This window comes from Cheilinus undulatus, linkage group 3 (assembly GCF_018320785.1).
Source record: "Cheilinus undulatus linkage group 3, ASM1832078v1, whole genome shotgun sequence".
Lineage (NCBI taxonomy): Eukaryota > Metazoa > Chordata > Actinopteri > Labriformes > Labridae > Cheilinus > Cheilinus undulatus.
In genome coordinates, this window is record NC_054867.1 from 32,011,512 (window position 1) to 32,029,853 (window position 18,342).

At 40.1% G+C, this 18,342-nt stretch overlaps 1 protein-coding gene across 2 annotated transcripts; it reads left to right on the plus strand.

The window, feature by feature from the left end:
* Nucleotides 1–442: 442 nt before the first annotated feature.
* Nucleotides 443–18,328, plus strand: eif4enif1 (eukaryotic translation initiation factor 4E nuclear import factor 1). Of its 2 annotated transcripts, none has more exons than XM_041783060.1 (19): nucleotides 443–802; nucleotides 1,457–1,592; nucleotides 1,674–1,747; nucleotides 4,207–4,334; nucleotides 4,724–4,992; nucleotides 5,328–5,526; nucleotides 5,620–5,783; nucleotides 6,483–6,621; nucleotides 7,027–7,203; nucleotides 12,222–12,493; nucleotides 12,995–13,063; nucleotides 13,496–13,682; nucleotides 13,888–13,976; nucleotides 14,294–14,427; nucleotides 14,848–14,929; nucleotides 15,041–15,164; nucleotides 15,257–15,571; nucleotides 15,655–15,825; nucleotides 17,261–18,328. In XM_041783060.1, the coding sequence occupies exons 2-19, from the start codon at nucleotides 1,497–1,499 to the stop codon at nucleotides 17,467–17,469; spliced, it is 2,898 nt and encodes a 965-aa protein (XP_041638994.1). In that variant the 5' UTR covers nucleotides 443–802; nucleotides 1,457–1,496; the 3' UTR covers nucleotides 17,470–18,328. The 2 variants fall into 2 exon arrangements, with proteins under 2 accessions (XP_041638994.1, XP_041638993.1); XM_041783059.1 differs by having other exon boundaries at nucleotides 1,460–1,592.
* The last annotated feature ends 14 nt before the right edge of the window (nucleotides 18,329–18,342 follow it).

The window sequence follows — 18,342 nt, forward strand, 5'->3', positions numbered from 1 at the left end:
TGTCTTCCAAGGCAACTACTAGTGCACTCTATTTCCCCAAAAAACACATTGAACGTCACATATTATTTATTATAGCTGAGCAGTTGCGTTTCTAGAGATAACGCACTAAGGGTCTTTAAACAGTTAGGATCGCTCGATATGTCAGTCTTGCACGGACCGAAAAGGACGGGGTCTAACATTCTAGTAGAGGGAGTGCCCGGAGACAGCTATGGAAAACATAAAAACATGCAAACCTCATGACAATGAGTAGCTGCCCAAAATAGTGCCTGCTGTGTATTCTAAATTTAGAGTTATTTAATCTCAAACAACACAAGTTAAGTCTTTCTCAGTGGGTTATGCAGTTATATTTCAAAGCTATATATGTGAGAGTTTGACGGAAAAAAAAGTATTTATCCGACGTACACTGGATCTGAAATTCTACAAAGGCGCCACGGGCACAGTGTAATCTTTCCTAGGACCTTCTTAAAGCGGTGATCAGATGGAAATTGCTGCTACGACTTAGAATTCAGAGAAGGAGCAGACAATTATTAAGTATTTCACAGTCTCCGTGAGAGTTAATTTGTGTTTTGGACCCGTGTTGTTCTGTCTAGTTACCCTAGTTTTGTGCCTTTCCTGGAAAATCTACAAAAACTCAGCCGGCTTAAGACTCGGGACTCGCTGGGTGGGCATTATCCCAACTGCCCAGCTAGTTAGCTAGCTAGCTTCAAAGTGCTAGGTTTGCTAGCTAGCTAGCTAGCTAACTAACGTGAGCTACAACTGTTCTGCTGTCAGAAACCGGTATTCTTCGCATCATTTAAACTGAGTAAGTGATCCGCTCATGTATTTTTGAATAATTCCATTAGGCGGCCGTATATATAAATCTAATGCCACAAATAGGGCTGAAGTGTGTAGGCGCTAGCCTGCTAACTGTCTACTTATGACTGGGCTAACCGGTAACGTAAATTTTCTTCAAACTCGATAGGAAGATGACTAATTTTGCAGTACACTGGTTCAGTTGTTTTGCTGTGTGATTTGTATTTTTTCAAAGCGGTTATTTTAGATGTTGAATGCGTTTTGTTAATTAACACCAGCGCTGGATTATTGTAATTGGCATGTCTCTGCCTGTTACCAATTAACTACTAATTGGCTAGCAGCGTTGGTTCACACTGACTTCTTCAAAGTATTTAACGGTAGATTAAGTTTTTGCTAACTAATATTTTATTTTTTATGTTCATTAATATTTTTTTCCCGTTACTTCACTTGGCAAACTAAACATCACATCACCTTCCTTCCACACAGATCTACAATGACTCCATGTTACTTCTACTGAAATACAAGTTTTATGACTAACACCTGTGATTATATAATTCAAACTGGGTGGATCCTTAAAGCTCCGTTGCCCAGGCGGATCAAATTAAGCGAATGAAGCATCTGCTGCCGCACCTGATTCATAGACAAGCGTGAACTTTATTTCCAGCAGGAGTGAAGCCACAGTTGAGCTGAAAGCTGTTTGGGCCATGGAGAACGATGCTTGTTTAGAGGAGAAGAATGGAGAAGTTGTCGTGAACCAAGGGAAACAGCCAGCAGCAACCGCTCCTTACAGATACACCAAGGTGACAAGAAATTCCTAAACTGTTAAGTCAGAGTTCATATGTTGATATTTTTACACAAAGTAATCATCGCTTCTTATACAGGAAGAACTACTGGAAATCAAAGAACTGCCGGTCTCTAATGAAAGACCAGAGTGTCTGTCTGAGAAATATGACAGGTATGATCTTTAATTTTATTTTATGCTTAACATTATCCTAAAATTGGTCAAATCCCAAAATGTAGGTACATTTTGGGATAGAATTTTTGAACACTAAAACAGGAATTTTACTCTACAGTCCCAAAAGTTCAAGTGTACGGAACAAAGCACCATGTCCCCACATGCCTCTGGAGCTTAGACCTCATGCTAGCATAGAGATCAAAGTATGCATCAATGAAAGCATTGTGTAATTACGGAAGCAGTTTTATTGAAATGTGTCAGTCATCACTTATTGTTAAATTTTTCTGAACAAAAGTATGAATTAGAGCTGGCATGCTAACGAACAGTCTGTCTAAGACTATCAACCTTTTAAAACAAAGTAATTTGTCATTCAGGACTCTAGAATTTCTCCATTGACCTTTGCAGTCATGCAACCCACCAGGATTAATTGAGAAACCACATACAGTGGGAAAAATTGTTATTGAAAGATGTTTGCTGGTGTTGGATGTTGTAAAACCACGATTTGTTAAACAAGTGCTTGCTCTGTGGATAACTTGAATGTTTTTAGTTATTGTTATCTAATATCTTGAAGCTTTGTTGATTAGAGACACTTGGGGAGTGAAACAGTGGATCTTTCCACAAAACTGATTATGTTCACCTTTAACTCTAGGAAGACGTTTTTACAGAAGAGGTCCTCAGCAATTCTGCAACCTCTACACTTATATTGTATATATTTCTGGGGCATCTTCTGATTGAAAAATTCTTATCATATTTAATTTTCTTATTTATTCATGTCCTGCTCAGAACATTTTATTACCAGTCATGTGTGATAGTATACTATAATGTCTTAGTTTTTTAATCATTCCAGACATGAGATAAGATTTTGACATGGCATAATAAACTTAAAACAAAAAGTAAGGCAGTTTGTGTTTGGTACATTATTTCTTTGTTGTAACAATGCTTCTTGGTAATAAATCTTATACTGTTGGAAAGCCTGTTTGTTACCCTTTTAAATGATGCCACATTTGTAAAGATCATGTATTTGTGGGATGAGCAGCAGAGCTGAGTATGTGGGTTGCGCCCATGAAAAATGTGCCAAATCTTCTCTGCCAATGCCAAACAGCTTATTTTGCTGTTGCCATTGACTCTTGTTTTGAGCTTCTGGTACCCTCAGCTGCTGCCAATCAGGTGCCTGACTGGCAGCAGCTGAGCATGGGCCCTGCTACAGTGGCCAGTAGATGTCTGCTTCAAGAATCGGCATGCCATGTTTGACTGATCTGGATAGGGCCTGTCAGTTGGGCAAATTCAAGCTGGTGTTCCGCAAAACCAAGTTGCGGTATTGTTTGGAGTGAACCCTAGTACCATCTCCAAACTGAAGGCCAAGTTCCATGTAACGGGGAATGTCAGAGACAGGCCGCGAAGTGGGCATCCCAAGAAGACAACACCCCAAGAATACTGTTTTCTCACCCTGTCAGCAAGAACTCTATCCTCTAAGATGACAACACTCGCCCCCACAGAGCGGGGTTTATCAGAAACTACCTCCAGAATTTGGGATTGGAGAGGATGGAATGGTCTTCCAGCAGTCTTGACCTTAACCCCATTGAACACTTGTGGGATCAGCTTGGGTGTGCTGTTCGTGCCAGAGTGACCAACACAACCACGTTGGCTGACTTGCGACAAATTCTGGTTGAAGAATGAGATGCCATCCCACAGCAGTGTGTGACCAGCATGAGGAGGAGCAGGCTGTTGTGGCGGTGTATGGTTCTTCCACACAATACTGAGGCTCCTGTTTGTTAAATGAATAAATTGTTAAATTGTCAATATGTCTTGTTTCTTCAAACTTCAATCATCCAATCCACAAAACACCTGCCAAGTGTCAATGGCAGAATCAGCTGGTTGGCATAGGCAGAGAGGATTTGGCACATTTTTCATGGGCGCAACCCACATACTCAGCTCTGCTGCTCATCCCACAAATGCATGATCCTTACAAATGTGGCATCATTTAAAAGGGTAATAAACAGGCTTTCCAATGGTATAAAATTTATTACCAAGAAGCATTGTTACAACAAAGAAATAATGTACCAAACACAAATTGCCTTTTTGTTTTAAGTTTATATAATTCTAATCCCCCAACAAGTTTATTTTTATTTTACTCTGCTCCCAGGAAGCAGATTAAATCAATGTTTTTTTGTTGTAAATGATGGGTAGCAGTGCTGACTGATGTTTGGATCTCATATGATTTATATTCCACTGATCAAAAGCGTGAAGAAACGCTAGATGGATATAAATTGTGTCTGGCGTTAATCTTTTAACACTACAAGGATTATTGTTAAATGTTTTGTTTTGTATGTACCGTTCATCATTGTTCACCAGTAGTGACTTTTGCTTCCAGGATAATTTCAGGTAGTCCATTTTATTTCAGCCTTTAGATCACCTGAGTGTGTGTTGTAACTGTGTGTTCAAATTGTGTTTTGATACAGTGATGGTGTCTGGGACCCTGAGAAGTGGCATGCCTCACTGTATCCCACTTCAGAGCGCAGCTCTCCAGTGGAAGGTTTTAAGAAGGACTATGTGGATGATAGAGTTCCTTTGAAACGAAGAATCCCAGGTGAATGCCCCAAAGCCATAAAATGGGAGATTTAAATTAAAATGAAGATCATTTAAATTTTCTTTGCCTGTAGAAGGATGTTTGTCTCAGAGGAGATCTGCTTCAATTCATAAAGGAATGTGCATGTTTACAAGGAAAGGGATCTAACATTGTGATGTTTGAAAGTAGTGACTATCAACTTCCTTTGATAATGCTTAAGAAGTACAAAGTCTCTTGAGTATGATGATAAGATGAGGCAGAAATGAATAACATTGTTGGAATATAGAGTATTCTTTTTGGAAACTACAAGTTGGAATTCTGGTTTGGTAATGCAACTATGTTTTGTACTGTGCACAACTAACTCCAAACCTTTTGCTGCTCTACAAATGCTGCCCCTTTCCTATGTTCAGATCCTCGTGAGCGGTTAAAGGAAGACGATTTGGATGTTATACTGAGCCCACAGCGACGCAGCTTTGGAGGTGGATGTCAAGGCAATGCTGCTCTTGCATCGCATGTCCGTCGCCCAATCAGCCCCTTGGAAAATAAAGAGAATGAGAGCCTTCGTCTCGGAGGGGCACGCAGAATCGGCAGCGGTCGGATAATTGCTGCACGAGCATTTGAGAGAGAAGCCCGTGCAGAAAAAGAGAGGGAGAGGGACTTCAAAGATAAAAGATTCAGGGTTAGTGTTCCAAATTTTCAGTCTGTGCCTCATGCGATTTGTGTTTTTCTCAGGTGGTGACAGAATATATTCGTAATGGAAGAGGCTCTGCACCATCAGAGATGTAAATGCCCTTCAGTTTGTTTGACAGAAGTACTGATCAAGGTTTTTTTTTTTTTTTTTTTCAGGAAAAGTCTGTCTTAAAATGATTTTATGCCATTACCTGTGTTAACCAGTTTCCATTACTTTTCAAATTATATCGACTAAACAGTGTGATTTGTTTTTAAGAGCAGCTAATTTAATATTTTAACATGTAAAGCAAAACTGTGATATCTGGTCCGTATGATCACTTTCAGAGAGATTTCGGTGACAAACGTGTGTTCAGTGAAAGGAGAAGGAATGATTCGTATGCAGAGGAAGAGCCTGAATGGTTCTCTGGAGGCCCCACCAGCCAGTCTGAAACAATTGAGCTCATCGGATTTGACGACAAAATCCTAGAAGATGACAAGCGCAAGTCCAAGCGATCAAGGAAGCGAGCAGAGTCTGTAAAAGAAGGCATGTTAAAGTCTTAATTGAAAGAATTGCAGAATAATCTATTCAGGCCAGTTTTTTCTTTGCCATAACTAGTAAAGTATGCCTTTTGTGCAGGAGTAGAGTGTAATGGTGGACAACCTGAGGAGCAGGATGTCGGTTTACAGTCCTCTGCTGATCAAGAGGTCCCCCACCCTGATGTGTTACCCGAGCAGACGACTGGAGACTTTGACTTCAATGAATTCTTCAATCTGGAGAAGACCATGCCAGGACTGGCCTCAGTAAGTGTTGGGGCACTGTTTGGGTTTGTTGGTGTTTTTTTCATGGTTTGCACAACACAATCGGGCTGGCATTTAAAACTCCTTTTTAATATATATATTGTGAATACATTCTATTCAGTACAAGCCTAACAGTGGAGTTTAAGAAGTATTTATCCCTCTCCTAAAATTGGGCCACAGGTTATCTCTTTCATTTATTTCATTTTAATCATGAAAGTATGTTAAGATGCTAGATAGCACTTGATATCAAATTCCTTGTTTATGTTTTATTATACTTAAAAATTTCCTCTGCTGCAATGGCTTGATCTCACTGAATTTGCACTGTGGTGAGGTGGGGGTCATTGCCACTTGAATGGTGCACTTTGTCAATATTTTTTCAGTGGAGTACTGCATGGGGTTAAAATGAGGTAAAGAGCAATCCAAATTTATGCCCATCATTATATTTGGATTAAAAATGCTACTGATTTGACAACTAAGCATACATGCAGTCTAAATGAGAAAGGTGCCTGATTTGAAGCACTAGATAAACACAAGGCCAGACAGCAGAGCATTCAATGACTCTGCCCTTCATCTTCTAGCACGTTTTGTGCTAAATCAATGGGAAACACTGAAACGTAAGTTCCTCTTTTGTCCTTCGTACCCTTTGGTTGGCCAATTTTTGTGTCCCCCTCTTTCTCACATGCACCTGTTTGTGTCTTGCAGATGATAGAGGACGTCCTGGGGGAGGGCCCTGTATCGGCTAGCCGCTTCAGTCAGTGGTTTTCTAGTAACCTGAGCCCCTCAGGCAGCCGGTCCAGCAGTCTGAGGTCCACTCCTCATGAGGAGCTGGAAAAACTTGCAGGTAAATGATTTAATTTCCCTGAAGAAGGGACATGTAGACCAGAACAATGATGGCACTCTAGCAGTTATTCTTTTATGAACCCCCTGATCAGAGGCCTGTACTTTCAAAGTGTGTTTAAAACAGTGAGAAGTATCAGAATAACTTTCCACGTTCAGTTGCTCTCAAATTTTGGATCCAAATTTCTCGATAATCGGCTTAAGCTGCCTCATAAAACAAGTCTCGGCTGTACCCTAGTCTGAGTGCAAAGTATTAAAATCCACTTTGTCAACCTTGTCAACTGCAGACTACTGCTTAACCAAACTGCTCTCCAATAGCAGCCGCATTACAGTACAGTACAGTACATTCTTTTTATGTTTCCAAAAACTCTTGTCACTGAACATTTTGAACTCCCTTGCTCCTCTAAAGGGCTCGAGCCTCGCTGCACGTCCCCCAAACACGGTCCTTCCACATACTTCACACCCATTCAATCATCTGAGTGCAAGGAGAATGTGGATATCCTGGAGCTGCTGCACAAAGCCAAAATTGACCTAAAGCCTCTTCTCTCCACCCTGTCTGTCAACAAGGCGAGGCTACGAGAAAGCAGTAAGTGCCTGTTCTTTGTAGCTGATTACCTATCTCTACTTTAACGTGATGTATGGTTTATACTGTGGAGTGGATAATAGGTTCATGAAGAATCAAGTAGTATGAATGCTAATTAAACACACCTTTTTTTTTTTGAATAGTGGTTCACATGCAAATTCATGTTTTTGCTGAAACGGTAGACTAGTGTCACTATTAACAGCACTGAAAAACGGGTGATTGTAAATGCTCTGCAACACTATGTCTCACTTTGAAAATGGGGACGATGCTACATCGATTTTGGTGCCCCCTGCACAAAAGGGAAATAAGGGATAATGTGGTGCCCAAGCATAATGTTCAGTGATTATCAAGACACATGGAGGGTATGCTAGAAATGAATGAGGTTGGCAGTGTGGGAGCAGTGCAGGTATGCAAAACCTACAGGAAAGAAGTTACAGGCACCTGGCACTTGAGGTCAGATCATTCCCAAAAAATTCTAGCCTGACCCCACCCACATCTAGTCCAGACCAGTTAATTTAGGGGCCTGTGTCCATAACGGGCTTTTTTAGTACTGACAGCACTTATTTTTAATTCAAAACCAATTAAGTCAGTGCCCTAGGTGGATAAAGATCCCTCAGCATCAGCTGTTTTTGTCACTGCACTTGAAGCACTCTTGATTGAAAACTACTCAATATTTGGAGCAGTGCTGCACTCATCAACATCACTTCTCACTCACTGGCCAATCAAGATTAAGAAGGGGTGGAATCTCTGATAATGTTTTAAGAAAAACAAATCTGACTCATTTTTCAAGGGTAAGTTTTCAGGTCCACAGCTGCTGCCCATGTCAGGGCAGGATTCCTTGACATTTTCGTCATGTTCATTGTGTAGTTTCCTTCAAATACAAAAATATGAAGCACACAGCTATTTAAAAAACATAAAAACAGAAAATGAAGTTGTGAGCTCTAAAAAGGCTGGCTATAGACTGTGTAACTGGTTTAGTGACAGTTATGTTCAAATGAGATCCTAATTAGCACGACATGAGAGCATCAGTCTGCTAGAGTCAGCACTTCATTGGTGTATTAAGTTGCAAAACAGATGATAAATTACAGTATTTGCTTTTTTTTCCCTCTACCTGTGCATAATTGCACCGTTGCTCCCTCTCCCTCACTTGTCCACCTTTGCATTATTTCCCAGTGTGCTCATCAAGTAGAACAGACTGATTAACAGATCCTCTCCCTCATGTCAATCTCAGACATTTAAAGAAAACTCAGGAATATTGTTTAGTAAATAAACTGCTTGGATTTAATTCAGGAAATGTGATCGGCGGACCTGGGTTGTCTCCTACTTGAAATTTGTTCAGTGTTCCTGTAAAGAAGAAGTAAAGGTATTACAGACCAAATAGAAAAAAAACTCAAATCTTAGGTGAAACAGTTATACTGCTATGTCTGGCAGGAAATCTGATTCCCCTCGACCCTGACCCAGCCTGGACCCAAGGGGAGGGGTGGAATCCTGGCCTGACCCAGTTCTGGGCCACAGGCCATGTCAGGCAAGTCTTGGGCTCAGGCAGAGAGTCTAACTTCGACCCAGCACTGCACACCTACAGTAGGATTGGGCGGTATCCATTTTTTAATACAGTCATGCCCTCCCCATATTTTACCAGGGTATACGGTATTACCGCCAGGTGTTCAAAAAAGAAAAAGAGCACTTGTTGGAGTGCATGCGCAAGCAGAGCCTCTACAGCACTTCATTTTGTCCTTTATCAAAAAGCTTCAGCTAAAAGAACGACGTTAATAGGGAGGCGTTTACAGGAGCTCTGGAAGTGATGAACAGGTGAGCATGTTTAGCATAGAAGTAAAAAGTTACTTCAGGACAGGGGTGCAAATGGCATTTCTCTTTTTCCTCTTGGCATAGACGTGCAGTCTTTCTCTCTCTCTTCCCTCCCCTCCTTCCAGAGCTAAAATGAGACTACTTATTTTCATATGGGATATGAAAATGTTAAGTAATGTTCAGTGTGCTGTGAAACAGATAAGATTGGCCTTCAACATTTCTGCATCGCGAGACAGTGCCAACTCCATCCTGCCACAAGTTCACTCTATAGGATGGAAGTTTATAAAACATTGGGGACTACTTCAGTGCCTAAAATAACTAATTGGCACCGATTACTTTATTCAACATAAAAAGCAGTAAAAATAAGTTTAAATGTTTTTCAAACTCTTTGATGGTTTAATTGTGCCTGGCGTTGCTGCTGCTGCAGGATGCAGCACATGTGGTTATTAATAGACTTCATCATTTTAATCACTGATCTGCAATCAGAACATTGTTGTGGATCACAGTATAGCCAACGGTGCATGTTAACAGTTTGCCTTTAAAGAAGACCATACTGCTGTACCAGGCAGTGGCGCACAAGTTTCTATGTGCCGGTATGTATACGCACATTCATCATTTGCCAAAAGGCCCCACATCATTAACAGAAATTCTGTCATCACCTTTAAAGCATCTTCACACACACAGTGGTGCTGCTGGTGGGAATGGACACATACTTTCAAGGCATTTTTTGCAAATGTGCACTTTTTATGCAGTATGTAAAGGTAATATAATAACTGAGTGACACAATGTACATTACATTGGCTGACATGTCATTGATTTGGTAGGAATTTAAACGTTTCCCTCTCAAACAACGTAGCAGTCACAGTTTGGCATTCAGCATAATGTAAACAAACTCATAATGTAAAACAAACTATTGTGGAAGACTCAATTGTCCCATCCAAGGTTTCAGGCAGCCACCATGATCCTTGCCTCCTGCTATTTGTTTGAGTAAACATTAAACACTGTATGTTAATAAACAAGATATAAAACACTAATCTAACATCAGCAGACATCCAGCACTACGCCGTGGGATTCAATTGATACACTTAAGCTATTTATAGCACTCAGTGAGAGATGTTAAATTAATTTCTGTAGTTTTTACTTAAATTGTAAACAGAAAATTTAAATGCAGGATATTCTCAGGCAAAAGGTGAGACTGTTAATACTGTTGAAATAATTTTATTTCATCAGTCATGGAAAAGTAATGCAGTAGTTAATGAATTCATGCAGATTAATCGTACTCTGACATCATTACATGATGTCCTCAGCAGTTTTGCTAATTTGTTCGTCTTGGCTTAGATTTTTTAAATGTATTTTTACTGTTCATAAAATGTGTTTTTCTGAACGTACTGTTTGACAACTCATTTCTTTTAAAAGGTTATCAATGGATAACACTGACATATCTCAAGAATGTTCCTATGATTTTATGCATTAAAAATGTTGTGAAATGAATAGATTCACAGTTAGGGCTGGGCAATTAATCAAAAAACAATCAAAACTGACATTTAGAGCCTGTAACAGACATAAACCTGTTGTGTCAATTATTTCAAAAATTTTCCCTTGTAATTCCCTCTAATGTACCACCCCCTTAAAACAAACTGCTGGCTGTGTGGTCATGTGATGGGTAGCCAGGTGTTGCAAGGCATGTAGCCTTCTGTAAACCTAAGAGAACAAATTCTAGTTATGCGCTCATTCCTGTCCAGTCCCCTAAACTCAAACTTGGAGCTGACTGTGTAGTGTGAGCAGCAAAGTTATTTTCTACTTTTTATACAACAGCATAAGAATAATTTATTTTGGTAACAAGAAATGCAAGTTGTTGACTTTCTACTTCTCTTAGAAATTTGGACTTTTTACAAAGATTTTCAGAACAAACAAAGTTGGAGGTTCGGGGTGGAATAATCATTCATTGATCATAATCAAGGTCAAGAGTTTAATTAATCATAATTTTGTTTTTTGCCATAATCACCCAGCGCTATGCACAATTATGATATTGGCGAAACCGTGATATTTCTCAGACTGTAATCATACCATCAACACAGCATCCTTACAGTGCATCATGAGTGTGTCTCTGCTTACCTTGTTATCCAGCACTGGATTGCTACATTTTCCAGTGATAAATAACCATGTTATATCCAGTCCTATTTGCAGTCACTGTGCAGCAGAATGGAGAAGCTAGTCTTGGCCAGAAGCCTTATCACTAATGACTGATGAGGTTTTGGCCAAGACTTCCTGTTCCATTTGCTGGAGTTGTTTACAGTTTGAGAAGTAAGTTTTGAAGAAAGAACAGTTGATGTTGAGAGCAAAAAAGTTAAGTCTGTGTTAGATACACTTGCATGCAGATACAGAGCTAAACTGATGTCAGAGGACACCGATGGGGGCTGGGATTGGATTAGAGGACTGCTTTCTGCCCTTTTTTGCTCTAACCTGGAATGTACTACTTTATTGCCAATGCTTACCGCAATGTGATTGGACATTACGGCTTTGACTATAGAAGAAAACCAGAGAATGAAGTCACTGACGTGACTGCAGACTCGTTTTTTATGAGACTGTTCTGATGAAATTGTGAGTCTTTAATAACTACCCGTGTAAGTGCCAAAGACCTTTGCAGTAACTGACAACTGGATCCTCAAATGGAGTAGTATCAGAGGGACACTTTTTTCAACATTTTTGAACACCCACACAACACTTGGTGCATTTAATTTTTAACTGAGGAAAACGGAGGTCTGCTGGCACCAATGATTGTGACATGTGCCGATAAATTCTAGATGTGTGTAGACATTAGCGAGTAATTGGCCAATGAACAATCTCCCCTTACTTTACCCCTCATGTACTGTACCCACCCACGTGTCTGTTCTTTCAGTTGGTCTGCTGTCATGAGGACAGTCTACTTGCAATTGTATATTTTCTGCATAGACACACTCAAAGTACTCTTAGTAAATGCACTGGTTATGTTTAGTTTTCCTCATTTCTATCTCTGCTTCTTGATAATTGTTGATTTGTGCCAATCTTTTTTGATCTTTTCAACAGACTACATTTACAGCAGACCTCCGTCATTCATAGTTCACCTGCTGTTGTGTGAAAGAAATTGAAATATTTTTACTAGTTTGGTTGTGTACAACTTTCTAGTTGATTTGGACAATACTAAATTTAGCTGAATGGTATCTATCTTTCTGCAGCTAACTGTGGCGCTGTACTCTCACTGGAGGAGGTGGAGGGGGGGATGAAGGGAATGAAGCTGAGCTCAGAACCACAGGTTCGGAAGATGGCACCTCCACAGAGCGGGAACGGCACACCCTTTATGGCTCAGCATTTAGAGGAAGCTTTAACTGGTGGCATCAGTACCCGTCCACACTCACGCGACTCTGACATGTCGGCCTTTAATAAACTGGTCAGCAGCATGAAGGCAAGTGGAACTCTGCCAACTCACCCAAAAACCAACTCAAACAATGTAAGTATTATCGTACATGCATGGAATCCTTTTAATTTAATGTTGATCCAGACTGAAACTGGATTAGTGAGAATATATTGCCTTATACAAATTTGTCCTTGTGATTCTGCATGTATCTTTTTAATTAGATTATCCACTTTTCAAAGAAAGTAATAAATGGACAAAGAAGTGATGGGCATAAATTTGTCATGGGTGTTTTGTATATTAATTGCATGAAAGCTGAAGGTGTGCTCTTTCTGCAAGTCAGGTTCCTCTGATTTTTTGAGCTTGGATAACAAATAATCAACTCGGTGGATGAACGGCAACGGAAAAAGATGCATTAGTTTTATTAAAGACAGCAAGATAACTGACTTGCACAGAGGGCACTTTGACTGTCACTTGCATGTGAAAATCCATCCAAGTGTAATTGCTTCTAATTTTACTTGGATGGGTTTTTTGTTTTGAACTAGAGGTTTTTGGTTTCATTGCACCTGCAACAAACTCTCTCCCTGTACTCTGCAGCAAACTTCAGACCATGCTGTAGTGGGTGTGTCTGAAGCTCCCACACCTGGGCAGAAAAACATATTTCAGGTTTGTATGTTGACTTTCCACTGAGGCTAAAGGTTCATGTTGGTCAGAGAATTTCACATGTCCTCTCAGTTCCCATAAATGGCATCAAGGGCTGCATGCTTCCTGTGTTGGTCTGTCTAAGATGCTGTTAAACTCCATCTGTGGTGGTTTTCAGGTTGTGCATCATTTCTCAAGCAGGTATACATTATTTTTTTAGCAGGAAAATGATGTGCTGAGGTGGCTCCTCTTATGATAAACTGCTCATTATTTTTTGAAGAATAATTCTGCTTGGTAGTATTTATAGTACAAGAATCCCTAGTCTATTGGGCAAAATATAAGGAAAAAATACTCATGCCACCTTATGAGGGATAGTACTACCTTTATTTAAAATCAGAATTTCATGAGTGAGAACCCTGAAAATGACTTAATTTTGATATTCTGTTTGTGCTGTAGGAGCTTTTGGGAGGTCCAGCTCGTAGTGCCTCACCGACACTACTTGGTAATCTGTTGGGCAGCTCTGATGGCCCGTCCTCCACTGCCCCTCCTCATGGCTTACTACATAAGGGCCCCTCCCCCCCTCTATTCCCACAAAGAGCCCCCTCTCCAGACTACTTCAGCAGTCGGTTGCAACCTTCAGCAGGTACGTTCTTTTGGGGGAAAAAAGAGGAAGAGTCGATATTTGTGAACTTTATCATAGCAGTGGTTAGATGTTACATATGTTATCGGTAACATGACAGTAGCTCTGATGAAAGACATATCTCAGACTCAGACTCTCTTTGACTCCTGTGTAGATGTTGAGATGAGCTGGATCATTCAGGAGTTTTTGCTCGTCCTTGTTCTTGCAGGTTTTCCTGTTGGTCCTCAGCCCATGCTGCCAGAACAGTTCACTGATGTACACAGGCCGATGAGCCCTCAATCTGCATCACAGCAACAGGTTTCTTAAATCTGACCTTGATTAATTACTTTGCTGTTGAAATAATAGATTTGAGGAGCCTATGGCCCAGTAGTTTTGGTTTTATATACTCCTCTGTTCAATGGCAATAGCAGGTTTCTCTTTTGTACGTGTTTAAGATCTGTCATTTTACGACAATGTTTTAAAAGCTGTCTGACATTGCTCAAGATTATGCATGGAATATCTTACATCCACATATCCTAATATCTCTTTTTTATTTGTTTATGTTAAAGAAAATCCTCTTAATTTTCCTCCATGCCATTATGGCAATGTCTTATGTATGTCTGTTGTTTGTCCAGATGAGGACGCTCTCTATGCCAGTAAATCAGGCAGACCTGGAGGCCATGGCATTCCAGCAAGATCTGGCTCTTCATGCCCACCACTCATTCCAGGCCGGCTACAAGCCACCACAGGAAAAATCTTTTCGAAATAGGTAAGATTTGTTTTTTGGGTTTTTTGTTTTGTTTTGTTTTGTTGTTTTTTACTGTTTTTCATTTTAATTATTTACATTTATTTAACCAGGAAAACCTTGTCAAGATTAAGAATCTCATTTATGAGAGTGTTCTGGCTAAACCAGGCAGCAGCACATTTACAGACACAAACAAATATATATATATATATATATATATATATATATATATATAGTGGTGAAATACCTCTGGAGTTGAATGATTAATGCTCTACCTTTATGTTCTGTGAAAGACACATTTGGAATGGGTTACTTGTCTTGAAGCACTGAAGTATTGTATTCGATGAAGTTATTTCTTCTTCACTGACTTTACACATAGACATGATAAAATGAATGCCATACCTCTTGTTAGTTGTACACAGCTGACATGTTTGTGATCCACAGGCTTCAGCGTGTAAATCGCTCCCCTGGTCCAGGCCCTCATCCTGCTGGAAGGAACTCTCCAGGCAATGCTGTAACCAGCATGGTGAGCACAAACTCTATTTTCCCAGCCATTCTTTTTGATTTAAATTCTCTTCAGTGTTTATAATTTGGACACCACTTTTTTACTTACTTTTATGTGATGTTTCTGCTACAGTTGTCTCCATCATTTACACCCACATCTGTGATCCGCAAAATGTATGCCACAAAAGAGAAAAGCAGAGATGAACCATCAGGTCGTTCAGAGAACAAGGAGGAGACAACGGCACACTCTCAAGATGGTACAGAGCATCAAACAGTTCCTAAGTTTTAAGTTGAAGTACAAGTACTTGAACTTTGTAACTTTGAGATTTGTTTAATGTGCACAATACAGACATAAGCTCCCCAAATCTGTACTTGGAAGGAATGGATGGAAACACAGCTCAGTCTGCTGGAGTGAAGGCTGGCTCCCAGAACTTGGCAAACAAGGACCAGGAGCGTCTCAGGCCCGGCTCTGCTGGACACCATACTCCTACCATGATCCCTCCAGGACCCTCCTCTTCTTTTCCTCGCCCCATCTACCCAGTACCGCTGCTATCTCATGTACCCATGGTGCGCCCTCCTCCCCAGCTGCACCCTAATGTGGTTCAACGAATGCTGGCTCAAGGTATCCAGCCCCAGCAACTTGGACCTGCTCTTGTGCAAGCAGGTTAGTGTTGATCTTTTTTTCCCCTTACTCTTGTCTTTTGTTAAATCTCATATCTGTTTTATGAATGTTCTCTTCGCTCTCAGGTATTTTCCCTCCTCATGTTGACCTTGCACAACTTCAAGGCTTGCCTCCTGCCTTGCTGGGACAACCGCTGTACCCTCTAAGTGCAACAGGGCATCCACTTCTACCTCCCAGAGCCAACACTCAGATGCCATTAGCAGTAATGCAGCAGCAACTTCAGCAACAGAGGCCAAGTAAGTACCAATATCTCACTACAAAAAGTTCAACAAAGATGCTCTGTCATCAAACATAAAGTTACATTACATGCAATAGACTGTGCAACTAGGATGATACTGAAAAGGTAATACAGTTTTTCACAATTGCTAAAACACTAAATCCCATTCTCTGAACCAGACGGTCAGTGGCCTAAATTCATTTATTGAATTGACCCCTCTTTTGGCACAACACTTTACCTAGTGAGACACAATTTGCAAAACTCTTAAGCTCTTTTTGCAAAACTCTAAACACATTTTAACTCACTTGTGATGCGTAGTAGTAACTACTGGAGGCAGAAGTCGAAGACAGTTAAAGCACAGTTGTCAATGTTTGAACACTACCATTTAAAACTGAAAACGCTAATGATGAGATGAAACCTACATAAGCCAGTTTTCTATGGGAGAAAGATGTGCATAAAAGACGATAGACAAGGTGGAAGAAGACTAGGAAGACCGAGACCACAAACAGAAATTTCAGATGAAATTCAAGTTATTATGATGGACAAAAGTTCTTCCTCATTAAATGTCAACACAGGAAGCCAGATGAGAAATCACACTTATGCTAAGTAGGGGCTTTAAATGTATCTTTTTGGGGTAAAAAAGAAAAACAGAAGTAGAAAACAAAGACTGTGACACAGTTGTCTGCCATTGTAATTCCAATTTCTTTACATTTTAATGCTCAGACCTTCATGTTGATTCTGATGACAAATCAGTTGACTGAAGGTTTGAGTACCCAAACATTTTCAGGTAATAAAGCAAATCTTGGTATTGTGCTGGAGTGCTTGATGTTATGATTCTTGACCTCTCTCCTTTGCACCTGGTTAGATGTGCAAAGGTTTTTGTTCTTTAGATATTTCTTTCGAAAAATGTATCTGCTATTTGACCATTTCTATCAGTAACCCTAACACACATCACTGACTTGCTCACTTATGACTGTCTTAAAAATAACTTATTTCTGGAGCAGACCCTGACCAGTGTTTTCTATTTTGTGTTTAATGACTGCTCAGTAGTGATTTACTTCTGACTGTTTGATTTGAGAACAAAGTTGATTCAGCAGTTGTGGGTGATTGAGCAAAGTTGAGGCTGTTTTGATGTAATTGTTTAATTTTGACATAAGAATCAGAGGATTTGTTAATTTAGTTTGGAAACTGAGTTTTGTGTTCACAATTTAGAGAAAAGGGAGGAAGAGTTTTAGAAATGTTCATTAGCAATTGTGAAAAACTCATTTTGAGCCTAAAAATCACAAGTACTTGATACCACCCAAGATGGTTCAGTCTGGAACATTTATTGTATTTTATAAAGTTTTTTTCTAAGTTAGAAAAAAAGAACTTTACTCTATTAGAAATTACCATTTGACTGTTTTATTATTTTTTTAAATTTTGGGTTAAAGCTGTATTTTTGTCATATCTTCCAGTGCATCCAGGTGTCCCCGGCCCTCCATCACAGAGCCAAGGCCCCCAGTCACAGAGCCAAGGCCCTCACCGGACAAACGGCCCCCAGCAGCACGGAGGCAGCCCCCCTCTAGGCCTCGCCAAGTGGTTTGGATCAGACGTGTTGGAGCAGCCACTCCCCTCCATGCCGGCCAAAGTCATAAGTGTAGATGAGTTGGAGTTCAGGTCATAAGAAAAAGAAAAAAAGAGCTGGATTTTTTTTTCTTTTTGCCCATCTCCACCTCCTCTGTACCATGAAAATGTGAACTTTAATTTGAATGATGGTGCACAGACCGGACAGTCTAACAATGCCATGCTTTGTCTTCAACCTTGAAGTTGCTACTTTTGAAGAGGCTTATAATCAGGAATAGAAAGACAAGAGATGGCAGTTTGTTTTGCTGGCTGAGTGTTTTTTTTTTCTTTTTGTATCTGTATTAGGATGTGCGCAGTAAATAATGTATAGGCCCAATTGTACAGACCATGGGAAAGAATCTTATTCTCCCTGTATATAGCTCTTTTTTTGTTCTGTTTTGGTATGGGAAATTTGAAAGTCACCAAAGGCTAGTTGCATTCCTTTGTCATGTCCAACTCTAATTTTTTCCCCTTGAAGTGCACTGAGAAAGGGCTACTGTAGGTGGGAAGAATTGGATTGATGAGTAACTGAAGTGTGTACTCTCCCTCCCCTTGTGGCCCTTTTCTGTAGATGTGACTGAAGCATTTCAAGACAACTCCCGAGGATGCAGCAAGTGCTGGTTGTGCCTTTTCTTTCTTTTGTTTTCCTTTCAAAACTGTATCCTTTTCCATCCGACTTGTCACTGGGGGGGCGGCACTGCTCACATAGTCAGTTTTCAAGGGTGGCTGGGATTCAGTTTGTTTATGTGCTAATAAGTTATATAAAGCACAAATAGAATTAATAAATAAAATCTTCAGTAAAACTGTTTCCTTATTGTTAAATGATATTGAACCTTTATTATGTTATGATTATAATGTTCTGTAGTAATTTTATTTCTCTAAATAGGTGAGCACAGATTGAACCAGAGAGGTTTTGAGTTGGAAATAGAGGCTT